This window comes from Oncorhynchus kisutch, linkage group LG9 (assembly GCF_002021735.2).
Source record: "Oncorhynchus kisutch isolate 150728-3 linkage group LG9, Okis_V2, whole genome shotgun sequence".
NCBI classification, from domain to species: Eukaryota; Metazoa; Chordata; class Actinopteri; order Salmoniformes; family Salmonidae; genus Oncorhynchus; species Oncorhynchus kisutch.
In genome coordinates this window covers 31,180,232-31,198,990 of record NC_034182.2, presented here as the reverse complement: position 1 = coordinate 31,198,990, position 18,759 = coordinate 31,180,232, and the positions used below count along the sequence as shown (strand labels likewise).

At 44.7% G+C, this 18,759-nt stretch overlaps 1 protein-coding gene across 1 annotated transcript in view; it reads left to right on the top strand.

Annotated features, from left to right (window-relative positions):
- The window catches only part of LOC116375231 (cell wall protein DAN4-like), a gene marked incomplete at its 5' end in the record, with an annotated part of 104,843 nt that extends 95,987 nt beyond the window's left edge, over positions 1 to 8,856 (top strand). The window contains one exon of the mRNA XM_031831375.1: positions 8,453 to 8,856. Coding sequence (XP_031687235.1) covers positions 8,453 to 8,856 — 404 coding nt within the window. The remainder of the gene's footprint in view (positions 1 to 8,452) is intronic.
- Positions 8,857 to 18,759: the final 9,903 nt, after the last annotated feature.

Genomic DNA, 18,759 nt, shown 5'->3' with positions numbered 1-18,759 from the left:
TCCTGTCTCGGAGCGCTATGGACAATTCCTTCAACCTCTTAGCTTGGTTTTTGTGCTCTGACATGCACTGTCAACTGTGGGACCTTACATAGGCAGGTCTGTACCTTTCCAAATCATGTCCAATTAATTGAATTTACCACAGGTTTCCATTGATCATCTCAAGGATGATCAATGGAAACAGGATGCACCTAAGCTCAATTTTGAGTCTCATAGCAAAGGGTCTGAATACTTATGTAAATAAGGTATTTCTGTTTTAAATGTTCTGTACATTTCTAAGAACTTGTTTTATCTTTGTCACTATGGGGTATTGTGTGTAGATTAATGAGGAACATGTTAGAATAAGGCTGTAACATAACAAAATGTGGAAATAGTGAAGGAGTCTGAATCCCTTCCTGAGTGTGTATTATTCATGGTTATATATGTTCCCATAAATGACAGCAAATATACCGTTGGGTGTGAAGCTTGTGGGTGTGAAACTGCCCCAGCACCCCACTTCCCTCGTTTAGCCAGAATAGCCTTCCATTGTGGTCACTGCCTATAAGACAGCTGCGTAACCTCGTGTCTTTCTGTCACTCAACAACTGCCTCAGTGTTAGCCAACCCTCCCCACCCCCCCTACATGCGGCGCATTCATTCAACATGACAACTGACTTCGATGTGAGGAAGCCTAAGTTTCCCTTTGGTATCAAACAAAAAAGCTTTGTGCCTCCCTGCACACTAAGTGTGTGTGTGTGTGTGTGTGTGCGTTGCAGCACATTTTAGAGGAGCTCTGACAGTATCACACACCCAATAAAAGACCACCTGTTCCTAGTGTGCTAACCTAATCCGGCCGTGCCACTGTTCCCAACAGTATTTCTCCCCGTGTCACGTTCCATCGGCTCCTCTAACACTCGATGGCACAACCCCCGGCAGGGTTGTTAACCGAGCAACTCTGACATGCATTGTGACAGTTTCACACCCAGTCATAATCCAGGTGACACCGGTATCTCTGGTCTTTTTAATTGCTTTGTACGTTTTATATTTTGTCCCCTGTTTTTGAACATGTTGTGGGAATAGAAAGCACATTGAAATAGTTTCTTAGCCTACCTGTCTATCTATCAGACTAGCTGCCATTACTTCTAATTATACCATGGCATTGTTGAATATTTGTTTGACGGGCATTCTAGAGCGTGCATTATTAATGCACGGTATAATCGAACGGTATAATTCAATGGCTATGAAGTTCATTCTTACAAATTCTATTTTTGAGCTGCTTTTGAAAGCAAACATCGGATTGAAAACATTCACATTGTTTAATTTGATTTTCATAATAGCAAGCTAGGATGATGGTTTGGTTAGCTCAGCTAGCAAGTCTGTTTTGTTACCAAGGCAACTACTGTAGCTATGTAGCTAGCTAGTTAACTTGCTAGCTACTTCAGTGGATGTTGTCACATTTCAACTGGCAAATTAATACATTTCTAGCCGTAAATATGTTCATTTATAGCCATGGTATGAAAGTGATAATCAACTCAAGGCTCTATGCGTTCTCTGGAAAATAATGCAACTCTACATTGTAGAATAATAGTGAAGACATCAAAGCTATGAAATAACACATATGGAATCATGTAGTAACCCAAAAAGTGTTAAAGCCACCCTTTACCTTGATGTCTTAACTATTATTCAACAATCTAGAAAATAGTAAATAATAAACAAAAAGATATGTTCTTAAAAATCTGGGTTTTGGAGGACAAGAGTAGGAGAAATCAGCCGTGTCAGAAAACCCCAACAATTCACAAACCCAATACATAGGTTCATAACAAACGACTGTAGTTAAAGGCATCATTCAGTTTGTTGAATCAGCTCGTCTCCCTTTAATACTGTTTTCTGGATGCACTTTTAGAGTGGTATTGAAGTGCTATAAATTGAGGTATAGATTTCCCTGTCTCTTTGAGCTGGGAATAAGATCATTCGGATGAGTGTTTGAAAGTGCCCAGGTTATACGTTGGCCTTTTTACACTGAAAAAATCAACTTTGGCCAGTTTCAAGTCTTTTTCAGTAGGCCATTCACCGCAAACATTTACAGCTGAATATATGTGCAGGGAGAAACCACCTACCAGACTGCCAAGAGTTCTCGAAATTGATATGCATTTAATGAATTACTATAAAACTGCTACTAATCTCATGCATATTGTATAGCATCTTGTCTTTTGAACCAAAATGAAGGGTCTTGGCCAATCAACTTGTGTTAACCGCTTTAGGGAGGGAACCACTATGTTTGAAAGGCTAACAGGGACAGCAGACCCACAAAAAACAGGATACTTCATCACCTAAACACTGGATACCTCAACACCTAAACACTGGAGACCACATCACCTAAACACTGGATACCACAACACCTAAACACTGGATACCTCAACACCTAAACACTGGATACCTCAACACCTAAACACTGGATACCTCAACACCTAAACACTGGATACCACAACACCTAAACACTGGATACCACAACACCTAAACACTGGATACCACAACACCTAAACACTGGATACCACAACACCTAAACACTGGATACCACAACACCTAAACACTGGATACCTCAACACCTAAACACTGGATACCACAACACCTAAACACTGGATACCACAACACCTAAACACTGGATACCACATCACCTAAACACTGGATACCACAACACCTAAACACTGGATACCACATTACCTAAACACTGGATACCACATCACCTAAACACTGGATACCACATCACCTCAACACTGGATACCACATCACCTAAACACTGGATACCACAACACATAAACACTGGATACCACAACACATAAACACTGGATACCTCATCACCTAAACACTGGATACCACATCACCTAAACACTGGATACCACATCACCTAAACACTGGATACCACAACACCTAAACACTGGATACCACATCACCTAAACACTGGATACCACATCACCTAAACACTGGATACCACATCACCTCAACACTGGACACCACATCACCTCAACACTGGACACCACAACACATAAACACTGGACACCACAACACATAAACACTGGATACCACAACACATAAACACTGGATACCACAACACATAAACACTGGATACCACATCACATAAACACTGGACACCACAACACATAAACACTGGATACCACAACACATAAACACTGGATACCTCAACACCTAAACACTGGATACCGCATCACCTAAACACTGTATACCACATCACCTAAACACTGGATACCTCATCACCTAAACACTGGATACATCAACACCTAAAGACTGGATACCACATCACCTCAACACTGGATACCACATCACCTAAACACTGGATACCACAACACATAAACACTGGATACCACAACACCTAAACACTGGATACCTCAACACCTAAACACTGGATACCTCAACACCTAAACACTGGATACCACATCACCTAAACACTGGATACCACATCACCTAAACACTGGATACCACAACACATAAACACTGGATACCTCAACACCTAAACACTGGATACCTCAACACCTAAACACTGGATACCTCAACACCTAAACACTGGATACCTCAACACCTAAATACGGGATACATCAACAACTGTGATGCCAAAATGGAAGCATATAACCCAATTGTTGAAATGTAAAATCTAGATGAAATACCAAACTCTTTCAGGAAAATGTAAAAGGCTCCTCAACCTGAAATGGAAGTAGGCATATCAATTCCCCCTCACAAATTCAAAACAGAAATTGAGAGCTGCCTTGCCAATATAACGGAATGTGTGTTGATCGGCGCAGGTTAACCCTTCGACCCAGAATTGAGAAATCCTGACACAGTCTAAACGCATCTCACTGAAGGGATGTAGGAACAACCTACTCCAAATGGTTTTGGTAATCTCTCTCTTATGGGGTCCTTCCTAACCCCTCCACACCCTACCATCCACCCCTGAGCCAGCTGTGATCAATACCGGGAATCAGGCCATTACGCTCTTTGAAAGCGCTACGTTGCGCCAATCGATATGTTATTATTTTTCATTTATTTTTCCCTGGTCTAGGGGAGCTCTTCCAGGTCTTCAGTGGTCCAATGATCCCCCTTCTCTCCAGCTCCTCATGTCTTATATCTGGACTTGGGCCATTTGCATGTTTCATGAATCTTGTGGTGTGTGTGTGTTTCCTAAGTGAGGGGATATCGCTGAACCCTTTCTGGGAATGGAATCTATGTTAGTTTGGAATGAAATGAGGTCCACCCGGATTGGGTTGTACTGTATGTGCAGAGCCTGGTCTCTTTGGGGATCGGGGTTGAGGTAGTTATGTGTAGCTATAGTCATACCTCAATTGGCACAACAGAGGTGCAAGGTAATGAAGCATACATGGGGAAAATGCAATAATTTCTTCCTTCATTAATTAGGTGTATTTATATTACTGTTTTCACAAAGTTGATTTCCATTGCTTCCTTATTGGCCTCTAGTGAACACTATAGACTTCCTTGAACAGTATGATTGACAAGTCGGTGAGGAGAGTATAATTTGGTATTGAACAATGAGGAGATTAGTTTCTACTTAAATACAGTTGAAGTCTGAGGTTTCCATACACCTTAGCCAAAAACATTTAAACTCAGTTTTTCACAATTCCTGACATTTAAAAAATTCAGTTTATTTCAGGATCACCGCTTTATTTTAAGAATGTGAAATGTCAGAATAATAGAATGATTTATTTCAGCTTTTATTTATTTCATCACATTCCCAGTGCGTCAGAAGTTTACATACACTTAATTAGTATTTGGTAGCATTGTCTTTAAATTGTTTAACTTGGGTCAAACGTTTTGGGTAGCCTTCCACAAGCTTCCCATAATAAGTTGTGTGAATTTTGGCCCATTCCTCCTGACAGAGCTGGTGTAACTGAGTCGGGTTTGTAGGCCTCCTTGCTCGCACACGCTTTTTCAGTTCTGCCCACAAATGTTCTATAGGATTGAGGTCAGGGCTTTGTGATGGACACTCCAATACCCTGACTTTGTTTTCCTTAAGCCATTTTGCCACAACTTTGGAAATATGCTTGGGCTCATTGTCCATTTGGAAGACCCATTGATGTCTTGAGATGTTGCTTCAATATATCGTAATGTTCTTTCCTCATGGTGCAATCTATTTTGTGAAGTGCACCAGTCCCTCCTGCAGGAAAACACCCCCACAACATGATGCTGCCACCCCAGTGCTTCACGGTTGGGATGGTGTTCTTTGGCTTGCAAGCCTCCCCTTTTTCCTCCAAACATAACGATGGTCATTATGGCCAAACAATTCTATTTTTGTTTCATTAGACCAGAGGACATTTCTCCAAGAAGTATGATCTTTGTCCCCATGTGCAGTTGCAAACCGTAGTCTGTCTTTTTTATAGAGGTTTTGGAGCAGTGGCTTCTTCCTTGCTTAGCGGCCTTTCAAGTTATGTCCATATAGGACTCGTTTTACTGTGGATATAGATACTTTTGTACCGGTTTCCTCTAGCATCTTCATAAGGTCCTTTGCTGTTGTTCTCGGATTGATTTGCACTTTTCGCACCAAAGTACTTCACCTCTAGGAGACAGAACGTCTCCTGAGAGGTTTGATGGCTGCGTGGTCCCATGGTCTTTATGCTTGTGTACTATTGTTTGTACAGATGAACGTGGTACCTTCAGGCATTTGGAAATTGCTCCCAAGGATGAACCAGACTTGTGGAGGTCTACATTTTTTTTCTGAGGGCTTGGTTGATGGCTTTTGATTTTCCCACGATATCAAGTAAAGAGGCACTGAGTTTAAAGGTAGGCCTTGAAATACATCCACAGGTACACCTCAAATTTACTCAAAGGATGTCAATTAGCCTATCAGAAGCTTCTAAAGCCATGACATCATTTTCTGGAATTTTCCAAGCTGTTTGAAGGCCCAGTCAACTTAGTGTATGTAAACTTCTGACCCACTGGAATTGCGATGCAGTGAATTATAAGTGAAATAATCTGTCTGTAAACAATTGTTGGAAAAATTACTTGTGTCATGCACAAAGTAGATGTCCTAACCGACTTACCAAAGCTATAGTTTATTAACAAGAAATTTGTGGAGTGGTTGAAAAACGAGTTTTAATGTCTCCAACCTAAAGTGTATGTAAACTTCCCACTTCAACTGTAGCTGCAAGTTTGATTTATTTAGTGTAAATTAAACTTCCATTATGGCAAAAAGGTGGAAGCGCCGGTTCTTAATGTATGTTTTCAGAGCCGTGTTCTTCTTTAATCTTTATGGGCAATCACAGCAAGATGAAACGCACATTAACTCTCGTCGCAGTAAAGCATCTGATGTATTCCAGAGGCCGCGCGGAAGCCAGGTGCGATCGGAATGCCTGCGTGGCGCCCCACGCTGTGTCTAAAATGTATGGAGCGAATTAAGAGGAGATACTCATTTTAATATAAATGAGCTCTTTATAATGACGTTAGGATCCCTCTGCACAGCAGGAGGGATGTGGGGGAAGAGACGGAGAACAGGCGCCAATTAGTGAACGACAGTTTGGTGATAAATCATCTGTAATTAAACACTATGGCAAATACGGACCCAAAGCTGGGGGTGCCCATCTTGGTGGTCTCAGTTAAAGTAATGAACGTGCCCGAGCTGATTGGAGAGAGTGGCGCAGTCTAGCACTACCCCTAAACGTCAAAGACGTGGGCAATACGGCGCCTCTGATCAGATACCCCCGGGTTAAGCCCCTGCGTCCATTAATCAGAAGCTCATGATGATAGAGCTTTCCCATTTGGCTCCTTAAACGTCTCTCTATATGTTTTAGATGTCTACCTCTACTGTCTCTCAGGCAGACCGGGACAGAGATGGTGGATGAATGAAGATTCTTCACTCAGGCCCGTTTTCCAATCGATACATTTTTTTTTTTTGTCAGTTTCGGTCTACTTCACTGGGTGTCTCCCCAATAGCAACTGCGTCTGGTCTACTTAGTTCATTGACTTTTATTAAACCAGAAAAAAAACCACTGAGTAGGGTTTCTCGCTTCCTCTTCTCTTCCCAGGCCTCTGTGCCTGCCCTCGCTCCTGGTGAAAGATGAATTGCTCTTGATCAAAGTCGTTGCCGTGCCAGCCGCTCCTCTCGCAATGGACTTGGAACGGAAAGGGTGGATGGGGAAGAAGGAAAAAAGACGACACAAGACCCGCCGCTATCTTGTCGCTCTTGTCCCTCGTTGCGGGAAATTTAATTATTCTGTTTTTTTATTTTCCTGCGTTGATTAGGAGGAGCAACACTTCAATGTCAAGCACGCGGGTCTTCGAAAGGGCGAACACAAACGCTGTCACAAAGTAGCAATTGAAGAAGGGGTCATGGCTGCCTAATAGCGAAAGAGTATAAATCTGAGAGGACAAGTGACGGAGATTAATTCTGGCCCGGCCTGCGGAATACCATCCCTACACCAACTTCCTGATAAAGCCGCCAATGTGGCACCATGCATGGTCCAATAATAAAAATGCATTACTTAACACCCCTTTGAGACCCTGATAGCAGAGAGGTGCCTTGCAAAGTCTACCTGCACAAATTAATATTTAGATGTCCCGTATAGTACAACCACATGGCATCTTTATTCGTTTTTTTTTACAACCTGCATCAGTCATTCAGGCACTAAACATTCATTATGTGCCTTAGTATGATGTAATGTATCTACCACACGACCTCCTCGTTGTCTGGGTCGCTCCATCAAATACCATTATAGTCCTGAGAAACGATCAGTTAAAGATGCTCTTGTCTCGCCTGAAGCTCACGTGATGAAGTGAGAAAAGGAGGCTATGTTTTTCTGTTGGATCACATTAGAGTGGGCCCTTTTGAAACCTTCCTCCACTTTTCTTCCCAGCTATTGTGCTGATTAACATACTTCCCCATTCCGGGCCTGAATTGAGACAAATGCCCTCAGAAAGCCGGCCTGATTGTACTCCTAGATTAAATGTGACGAGTGGCTCTCCAAAGACCCAACATTTGAGTTTTTCATTGCGGAAGTCCCTCGCCGGCGCATTTTGTTGTATCATTCCCATAAATCTCTCCTGATGATAATCTGATTTTGCTGGTGGTTTATTCGCCGTGCAACAAAAAGAGAAAGAGGAGAGGGGCTTTTCATGGAGCGTCTGTCTGGCAGTCGAAGTGCCACCGGGCAGTGTGTCAATCAGCTTGGAAATGAAGTGCCATTATGTCCCACTCTACCCCGCGGAGCAAGACAATATCGCAATTTGATCGCACAAACTCTTTCCCCACGTCTCTCTTTTTTTACCGTCCCCCCCCCCCCCCCCACACACACACTTTTATTTACACGGGCTCGGGCCCCTAACAATCTGCATTCCTCACTCTTTGATTTACCAGGCAAATGAAATGTTGTAATTAATACATTTGCCTTTCCTAATGCTCCAACAGGGGAAGATAAATGCATCTTTGTACTAAGTCTTTGATTGCTTGCTTTTAAAAGAACGAGCCCCTTTGGTCGACAGTGAAGCCTTTAGGCACCGGCTTCACATAAAACCAGCGCGAGTGGGCGTCACTCAGTACGTCCCTCAGTACGCCCCTCAGTACGCCCCTCAGTACGTCCCTCAGTACGTCCCTCAGTACGCCCCTCAGTACGTCCCTCAGTACGTCCCTCAGTACGCCCCTCAGTACGCCCCTCAGTACGTCCCTCAGTACGTCCCTCAGTACGCCCCTCAGTACGTCCCTCAGTACGTCCCTCAGTACGTCCCTCAGTACGTCCCTCAGTACGTCCCTCAGTACGCCCCTCAGTACGTCCCTCAGTACGTCACGAGATGTGATGTGCCACTGCTCCCAGTCATACCTGGACAAATTAGCATGTTCAAGTGCAGACCTGTCACACGTTTGTGACCGACACTGCAGCGGCTTTATCAACATGAAATGCTGTATCAATAGCAGTCCTCGAAGTCAGGAAGGTATACAATTATTATTTATAAGCTGCAGCTACTTGATACTGCACATCAATCATATTTAATTCTATCTCTATTTCAAAGAAATCGCCCTGTGTTACCAAAGCGGCACATTCACATAGATATGACAGCATTTTCCTTATGAATACTCCAAGCCTCATCAGACTGTTCTTTGGTAGCTACATTAGTATCGACACGTCCCTTTAAGAATGCACAGTGTCACAAAATTGAGATGGGGGGGGGGGGGGGGGGGGGGTGTAACGTGCCCACCCAGTTCTGATCATGTCTGTGTCTGGAGTATTCTGAAAAGGCTTTAATTGGGGAGCATCAGGTTATCAGGCCGAAAATAAATCTTCAGAGAAGTAATCAAACCTTGATGAAATAAAGGAATGTGTTAAGTCCGGTGCAGATAGAGTTGACCTCAGCCGATAGCCACGCGCAGATAGAAAACTAATCCAGATGTATTAACATTAACATATTACGCGCCTGAAAGAGTGAAATAAAACATGCAAATTTGACAGATTGGAACAAAACAAGAATCTGGCAAATGGAATCACTCGGGTACTTACACGATTTCTGAGAGGATTTCTGAGAGGATGCTTATGCACTCTGATCCACATAGAGAAATGGCATCTGATCCACATGAAATGGCTTGTGATTCGTCTTGGTCAGACTCGCTGGTCAGACTCGCTAGCTATAAAACGAAGATCTTGACCATGCCATATCACAAGGTGTCGGATGAGAGGCTTTCTTTCGACGGACTTCATGGTTTGATTTGATATGATTTAGTTGTGTAAGAGTGATTTTAAAGTTTAGAGGTAGTTGCTCTGTTTTGGCTGGTTGCTTTGTATTGCAGTGAGATTATGGTAGAGGTGGCCTACTGAATGAATGAAGTCCCAGTATTGACAGAAGGTACACTCTTGTTTCCGTTTGACTTCGCCTGACATGCACTATTTGTTCAGATGATTCATTCAATCAGCATTGTTGTCCTGCCATGTTAACATTATGATAAACTATCTTTATTTCCCTCTCACATATGAGAAACCCAGAATTTCAGTATATTTTTCTATATAAAAAACATAACTAATGGCAGGCGGCGGTGAGAACTCCAACATCTCCAGCATTTGGGACCGTGTGTGTCTGCGCATGAACAAAGAGAGGGAAGGACATCTTTTTATCTAATCCCTCCATCCATCTACCAATCACAGTGCCACCATCACCAGAAGCAGCCTTTCATTAGTCGCAGAATGACGCAACACACGAACAGGCACTATCTAGCACAGATCTTGTACGTTTTCTTTGGAAATGGACGAGGCCCTCCTAAAGGTCTAGTAAAGAGCGAGGGGGGGGGGGGGGGTGCTGGCATGCTGCACTGGGTTGATATCATTTAGATCTCTCCATGTGTTTCCCCTTTAGTGAGCTCAGAGGGCATGTTAGCTGCAGGTTCATCAGACCTCCATTGCGGAGCAGCTCGCCGATAAAGGCTGTAGAAAGGGTTGAGGGGGGGGGGGGGGCTCTGCTTTTCCCATTTACTAGTAGGGACACATGGACACAAACAACGATCTGTTCTCTCTCTCCTCTCTCTCGCTCTCCCCTCCTCTCCTCTCTCTCGCTCTCCTCCTCTCTCTCGCTCTCCCCTCCTCTCTCGCTCTCCCCTCCTCGCTCTCCCCTCCTCTCCTCTCTCTCGCTCTCCTCTCTCTCGCTCTCCCCTCCTCTCCTCTCTCTCGCTCTCCCCTCCTCTCCTCTCTCTCGCTCTCCCCTCCTCTCCTCTCTCTCGCTCTCCCTTCCTCTCCTCTCTCTCTGCCCCCCCCCCCTCCTCTCCCATCTCTGTGCCTCTTGTGCGATGTCCTTGTCCCCTGATTGGATTTGGCCCCCGTGCTATCTGATTTGGCCCCGGCTGTGGCGGTGGCGCGCGCATCGCTCCCCGGGTACCCTGGGAAAGGCGGGCCATGTCTTTCGCGGCGGCGGTGACCGCATTAGGCCATGCTTAGGATGTCAGACAGTGTATGTTACACACCCGAGCGTCGGGGGTCTGTTCCCACTCTCCCTCTAGCCGCCTGCCGTAAATAAATAAAGAAATGAGGCAAAGCTAAGAACGCTCCCTCCCAACAGAATGTGTGCGTGTGTGTGTGTCGAGGGGTAGTCATAGAATTAACCGAGGAGGCACGTCTCACCCGCTACCTGGGTTCGAGATTTCAGCAGTAATTATGAGAACACCTGAGGTAATGAAACAGTGATTTGATGAGGGTGGCAGAGATTAACCAAACCGGCTTGATGCAGCAGAAAAAGGATATTATATATTCTGCTTATTGCACTATTGTGCATTCCTCCTATGGGAGCTAGGCTAGTGTTTTATTCCTTTATCATACTTACTGTTTCTTCTCCAACCTTACTGGGTTGCAATGGGACTGACAGTGCTTTTCTCAGCCTCATCGGTTCTCACTGTATTCTTCTTCTTCAAAAAAAAAAGGCCATTTGAAGTGTAAGGACACCATAGGTATGATGTACCCTTTTTACAAAAGCCTGTTTTGACTTAATTAGCCTATACAGTTGGTGGCATCATTTTTCAATCATCAAGAACTTATTATGATAAGTGAGAATGGTCCAATATGATCATGTGAATAGAGTAGAGAAGCCATTTTGGTCATGGCGTGCTTTGTCCCAATGATCCAGAATGTTCCTTCCTAGTTTTTCCTTCCTGTGTCTGTGTGATCACCTGGCACAAATGCATAAAGGAGGAGCAAGCGTGACAGGACTCCTGCCTCTGTTATCCCTACTCCCTTAATCTTCTCCCTTTTAATCATTTTCTCTACCATTTGTTTTGCTTACACTACCTGGCTCTCACCCCCCTTTCCTCACACACACACACACACACACACACATGCACACACACTGTCCTCCTTCCCTCTACCTATCTTGGTATCTCGACCTAGGGCTGTTGCAGTGACCGTATTGCTGCCACACCGGCCACGAGTCAAGGCCGTAGTGAAATTCCATGTGAGAGTCACGGTATCCCTTATGCACCATCAGGTTGCTAATGGCCTGGTACTCAGGGCTCTATTGTTCCTCCATCAGGTCCTAATGGCCTGGTACTCAGGGCTCTATTGTTCCTCCATCAGGTCCTAATGTCCTGGTACTCAGGGCTCTATTGTTCCTCCATCAGGTTGCTAACTGCCTGGTACTCAGGGCTCTATTGTTCCTCCATCAGGTCCTAATGGCCTGGTACTCAGGGCTCTATTGTTCCTCCATCAGGTCCTAATGACCTGGTACTCAGGGCTCTATTGTTCCTCCATCAGGTTGCTAACTGCCTGGTACTCAGGGCTCTATTGTTCCTCCATCAGGTCCTAATGGCCTGGTACTCAGGGCTCTATTGTTCCTCCATCAGGTCCTAATGACCTGGTACTCAGGGCTCTATTGTTCCTCCATCAGGTTGCTAACTGCCTGGTACTCAGGGCTCTATTGTTCCTCCATCAGGTCCTAATGGCCTGGTACTCAGGGCTCTATTGTTCCTCCATCAGGTCCTAATGACCTGGTACTCAGGGCTCTATTGTTCCTCCATCAGGTCCTAATGACCTGGTACTCAGGGCTCTATTGTTCCTCCATCAGGTCCTAATGACCTGGTACTCAGGGCTCTATTGTTCCTCTAACCACTCTGACATCAATGCAAATGCGATTTAAAAAATCGCATCAAACACTTATCATCAATCCTGTATCATGCTTTTAAAACTCACCTCACTGTGATCAGAATCATTTTGAAGAAAGAAATTCAACAGCAGTTTGAAACTGAGTGGAAAACATGGTCGTTGTGGATGTTGTTTCAAAGCCAAACACAACGCTTTCTAAGGTGATGATTAATTCAAAAGACCCATATGCATATTAGAGCTTATACGCATAGGCTTAACCACGAAACAAAATCCTGAATTAAGATAATGATTGTACAATACATACAATAAAAGTTTTCAGACCCCTTGACTTTTTCCACATTTTGTTAGGTTACAGCCTTATTCTAATACGTATTAAATTGTTTATTTTCCTCATCAATCTACATAATGACAAAGCAAAAACAGGTTTTTAGAATTGGTTTCTAATTTATAAAAAAACAAAATGTCACATTTACAAAAGTATTCAGACCCTTTACTCAGTATTTTGTTGAAGCGCATTTGACAGCGATTACACCCTCGAGTCTTCTTGGGTATGATGCTACAACTTTGGCACACCTGTATTTGGGGAGTTTCTCTCATTCTTCTCTGCAGATCCTCTAAAGCTCTGTCAGGTTGGATGGGGAGCGTTGCTGCACAACTATTTTCAGGTCTCTCCAGAGATGTTAGATCGGGTTCAAGTCCGGGCTCTGGCTGGGCCACTGAAGGACATTCAGAGTCTGGTACCGAAGCCACTCCTGCGTTTTCTTGGCTGTGTTCTTGGGGTCGTTGTCCTGTTGGAAGGTGAACCTTCGCCCCAGTCTGAGGTCCTGAGCACTTTTCATTAAAGATCTCTCTGTACTTTGCTCTGTTCATCTTTCCCTCGATCCTGACTAGTCTCCTAGTCCCTGCCAATGAAAAACATCCCCACAGCATGATGCTGCCACCACCATGCTTCACTGTTAAGGATGGTGCCAGGTTTCCTCCAGACGTGACGCTTGTCATTCAGGCCAAAAAGTTCAATCTTAATTTCATCAGACCAGATACTCTTGTTTCTCATAGTTTGAGATTCTTTAGGTGCCTTTTGGCAAACTCCAAGCGGGCTGTCATGTGCCTTTTACTGAGGAGTGGCTTCCATCTGGCCACTCTACATTAAGGCCTGATTGGTAGAGTGCTGCAGAGATGGTTGTCCTTCTGGAAGGTTCTCCCATCTCCACAGAGTAGCTCTGGAGCTCTGTCAAAGTTACCATCGGGTCACCTCCCTGACCAAGGCCCTTCTTCCCCGATTGCTCAGTTTGGCCGGGTGGCCAGCTTTAGGAAGTCTTAGTGGTTCCAAACTTCTTCCATTTAAGAATGATGGCTACTGTGTTTTTGGGGACCTTCAATGCTGCACAAATGTTTTGGTACCCTTCCCCAGATCTGTGCCTCGACACAATCCTATCTCGTAGCTCCACAGACAATTCCTTCAACCTCATGGCTTGTTTTTGCTCTGACATGCACGGTCAACCGTGTGCCTTTTCAAGTCATGTCCAATCAATTGAGATTACTACAGGTGGACTCCAATTAAGTTGTAGAAACATCTCAAGGATGATCAATGGAAACAGGATGCACCTGAGCTCAATTTCGAGTCTCATAGCAAAGGGTCTGAATACTTATGTAAATAAGGTATTTAAAAAAAATATATATATATATATAATTTTTTTACCACATTTTTTTCTCCCCAATTTCATGGTATCCAATTGTTAGTAGCTACTATCTTGTCTCATCGCTACAACTCCCGTACGGGCTCGTGAGAGACGAAGGTTGAAAGTCATGCGTCCTCCGATACACAACCCAATCAATCCGCACTGCTTCGTAACACAGCGCGCATCCAACCCGGAAGCCAGCCACACCAATGTGAGGAAACACCGTGCACCTGGCAACCTTGGTTAGCGTGCACTGTACACGGCCCGCCACAGGAGTCGCTGGTGCACGATGAGACAAGGATATCCCTACCGCCAAGCCCTCCCTAACCCGGACGACGCTATGCCAATTGTGAGTCGCCCCACAGACCTCCCGGTCACGGCCAGTTACGACAGAGCCTGGGGGCGAACCCAGAGTCTCTGGTGGCACAGCTAGCGCTGCAGTACAGCGCCCTTAACCACTGCGCCACCCAGGAAGCCCCAGTTTTTTTATTTTAATACATTAGCAAACATTTCTAAAAACCTGTTTTTGCTTTGTCATTATGGGGTATTGTGTGTAGAATGCTGAGGATTTACAAATTGTAATCAATTTTAGAATAAGGCTGTAACCAAATGTGGAAAATGTCAAGGGGTCTGAATACTTTCCGAAGGCACTGTAGTCTAATAGCCCACCGCATATTACACACGGCAAGAAAAAAGAACATGTACACTGCTCAAAGAAATTAAGGGAACACTAAAATAACACACCGCAGATTTGAATGAATGAAATATTCTTATTAAATAGTTTTTTCTTTAGAAAGTTGAATGTGCTGACGACAAAATCACACAAACATTATCAATGGAAATCAAATTTATCAACCCATGGAGGTCTGGATTTGGAGTCACACTCAATTAAAGTGGAATACCACACTACAGGCTGATCCAACTTTGATGTAATGTCCTTAAAACAAGTCAAAATTAGGCTCAGTAGTGTGTGTGGCCTCCACGTGCCTGTATGACCTCCCTACAATGCCTGGGCATGCTCCTGATGAGGTGGCGGATGGTCTCCTGAGGGATCTCCTCCCAGACCTGGACTAAAGCATCCACCAACTCCTGGACAGTCTGTGGTGCAGCGTGGCATTGGTGGATAGAGCGAGACATGATGTCCCAGATGTGCTCAATTGGATTCAGGTCTGGGGAACGGACGGGCCAGTCCATAGCATCAATGCCTTCCTCTTGCAGGAACTGCTGACACACTCCAGCCACATGAGGTCTAGCATTGTCTTGCATTAGGAGGAACCCAGGGCCAACCGCACCAGCATATGGTCTCACAAGGGGTCTGAGGATCTCATCTCGGTACCTAATGGCAGTCAGGCTACCTCTGGCGAGCACATGGAGGGCTGTGCGGCCCCCCAAAGAAATGCCACCCCACACCATGACTGACCCACCGCCAAACTGGTCATGCTGGAGGATGTTGCAGACAACAGAACGTTCTCCACGACGTCTCCAGACTCTGTCACGTCTGTCACATGTGCTCAGTGTGAACCTGCTTTCATCTGTGAAGAGCACAGGGCGCCAGTGGCGAATTTGCCAATCTTGGTGTTCTCTGGCAAATGCCAAACGTCCTGCACGGTGTTGGGCTGTAAGCACAACCCCCACCTGTGGACGTCGGGCCCTCATACCACCCTCATGGAGTCTGTTTCTGACCATTTGAGCAGACACATGCACATTTGTGGCCTGCTGGAGATCATTTTGCAGGGCTCTGGCAGTGCTCCTCCTGCTCCTCCTTGCACAAAGGCGGAGGTAGCGGTCCTGCTGCTGGGTTGTTGCCCTCCTACGGCCTCCTCCACGTCTCCTGATGTACTGGCCTGTCTCCTGGTAGCGCCTCCATGCTCTGGACACTACGCTGACAGACACAGCAAACCTTCTTGCCACATCTCGCATTGATGTGCCATCCTGGATGAGCTGCACTACCTGAGCCACTTGTGTGGGTTGTAGACTCCGTCTCATGCTACCACTAGAGTGAAAGCACCGCCAGCATTCAAAAGTGACCAAAACATCAGCCAGGAAGCATAGGAACTGAGAAGTGGTCTGTGGTCCCCACCTGCAGAACCACTCCTTTATTGGGGGTGTCTTGCTAAATGCCTATAATTTCCACCTGTTGTCTATTCCATTTGCACAACAGCATGTGAAATGTATTGTCAATCAGTGTTGCTTCCTAAGTGGACAGTTTGATTTCACAGAAGTGTGATTGACTTGGAGTTACATTGTGTTGTTTAAGTGCTCCCTTTATTTTTTTGAGCAGTGTATTTAAGATGTAATAATTGGTCAAACTAGCCTATACTCCAAAATCTCTGGATTTTGCTCCTCAGTAGTTGATGCGTGGAGTGAAAATAAGTGTTCTTATAAGCCCAGAAATTTCTATCCTGAAAAAATATATCAACTCAACAATTTCAACGATTTTACTGATTTATAGTTAATATATTGAAATCAGGAAATGTAAATATATATTCATTAGGCCCTAATCTATGGATTTCACATGACTTGGCAGGAGGGCATAGGCCCGTCCACTTGGGAGCCAGGCCCAGCCAATCAGTATGAGTTTTTCCCCACAAAAGGGCTTTATTTTTAGACAGAAATACTCCTCAGTTTCATCAGCTGTCTGGTCTCAGACGATCCCGCAGGTGAAGAAGCCGGATGTGGAGGTCCTGGGCTGGTGTAGTTACATGTGGTCTGTGGTTGTGAGACCGGTTGGACATACTGCCACATTCTCCAAAAAGTTGTTGGAGAAGTGGGTGGGTTATGGTTGACAAATGAACATTGTGTTGTGTGACAAAACTGCATATTTTAGAGTGGCCTTTTATTGTCCCCAGGACAAGGTACACCTGCGTAATGATCATGTTATTTAATCAGCTTCTTGATATGCCACACCTGTCAGGTGGACGGATTATTTTTGGCAATGGAGAAATGCTCACTAACAGGGATTTGAGAGAAATAGCTTTTTGTGCGTATGGAACATTTGTGAGATCTTTTGGTTGTTGTTTTGTTTAGCTCATGGAACATGAGACCAACACTTAACATGTTGCGTTTTGTATTTCTGTTCTGTATAGATGCAATCCCACGTGAAAGCAGAGTTTTTATGGTTTCCACTAAAAAGAGGAGGATCCCAGCTTTCCACTGCAACTGTGTTTATTTCCCAGGTGCTAATATGCTCTGCACGTGCTCCGCCAGCCTAGCTGGCAGGATTGAACAAGGAACCGCGAGAAAGTCTCCTCCACCCTGTTTTCGAGTGCATATGGATAACATGTATTCTCCCCCTGTTACTGCCCATTTAATATAATGGGCCATTCTGAAGACGAGATTAAATGGAGAATAGTCTGATGGGTGAAAATATGATCGCTTCATGAGAGAACAGCGTGTGCAGCCTGGAGGCAAGGAGCAGAGTGGCAGTCTCTGTCGTCGCACCATGCAGCCCATACAGTGGGGGAAAAAAGTATTTAGTCAGCCTCCAATTGTGCAAATTCTCCCATTTAAAAAGATGAGAGAGGTCTGTAATTTTCATCAAAGGTACACTTCAACTATGACAGACAAAATGAGAAAAAAAATCCAGAAAATCACATTGTAGGATTTTTAATGAATTTATTTGCAAATTATGGTGAAAAATAAGTATTTGGTCACCTACAAACAAGATTTCTGGCTCTCACAGACCTGTAACTTCTTCTTTAAGAGGCTCGTCTGTCCTCCACTCGTTACCTGTATTAATGGCACCTGTTTGAACTTGTTATCAGTATAAAAGACACCTGTCCACAACCTCAAACAGTCACACTCCAAACTCCACTATGGCCAAGACCAAAGAGCTGTCAAAGGACACCAGAAACAAAATTGTAGACCTGCACCAGGCTGGGAAGACTGAATCTGCAATAGGTAAGCAGCTTGGTTTGAAGAAATCAACTGTGGGACTAATTATTAGGAAATGAAGACATACAAGACCACTGATTATCTCCCTCGGTCTGGGGCTCCACACAAGATCTCACCCCGTGGGGTCAAAAGGATCACAACGGTGAGCAAAAATCCCAGAACCACACGGGGGGACCTAGTGAATGACCTGCAGAGAGATGGGACCAAAGTAACAAAGCCTACCATCACTAACACACTACGCCGCCAGGGACTCAAATCCTGCAGTGCCAGACGTGTCCCCCTGCTTAAGCCAGTACATGTCCAGGCCCGTCTGAAGTTTGCTAGAGAGCATTTGTATGATCCAGAAGAAGATTGGGAGAATGTCATATGGTCAGATGAAACCAAAATAGAACTTTTTGGTAAAAACTCAACTCGTCGTGTTTGGAGGACAAAGAATGCTGAGTTGCATACAAAGAACACCATACCTACTGTGAAGCATGGGGGTGGAAACATCAGGCTTTGGGGCTGTTTTTCTGCATGAATGGGGCCATGTATCGTAAGATTTTGAGTGAAAACCTCCTTCCATCTGCAAGGGCATTGAAGATGAAACGTGGCTGGGTCTTTCAGCATGACAATGATCCCAAACAC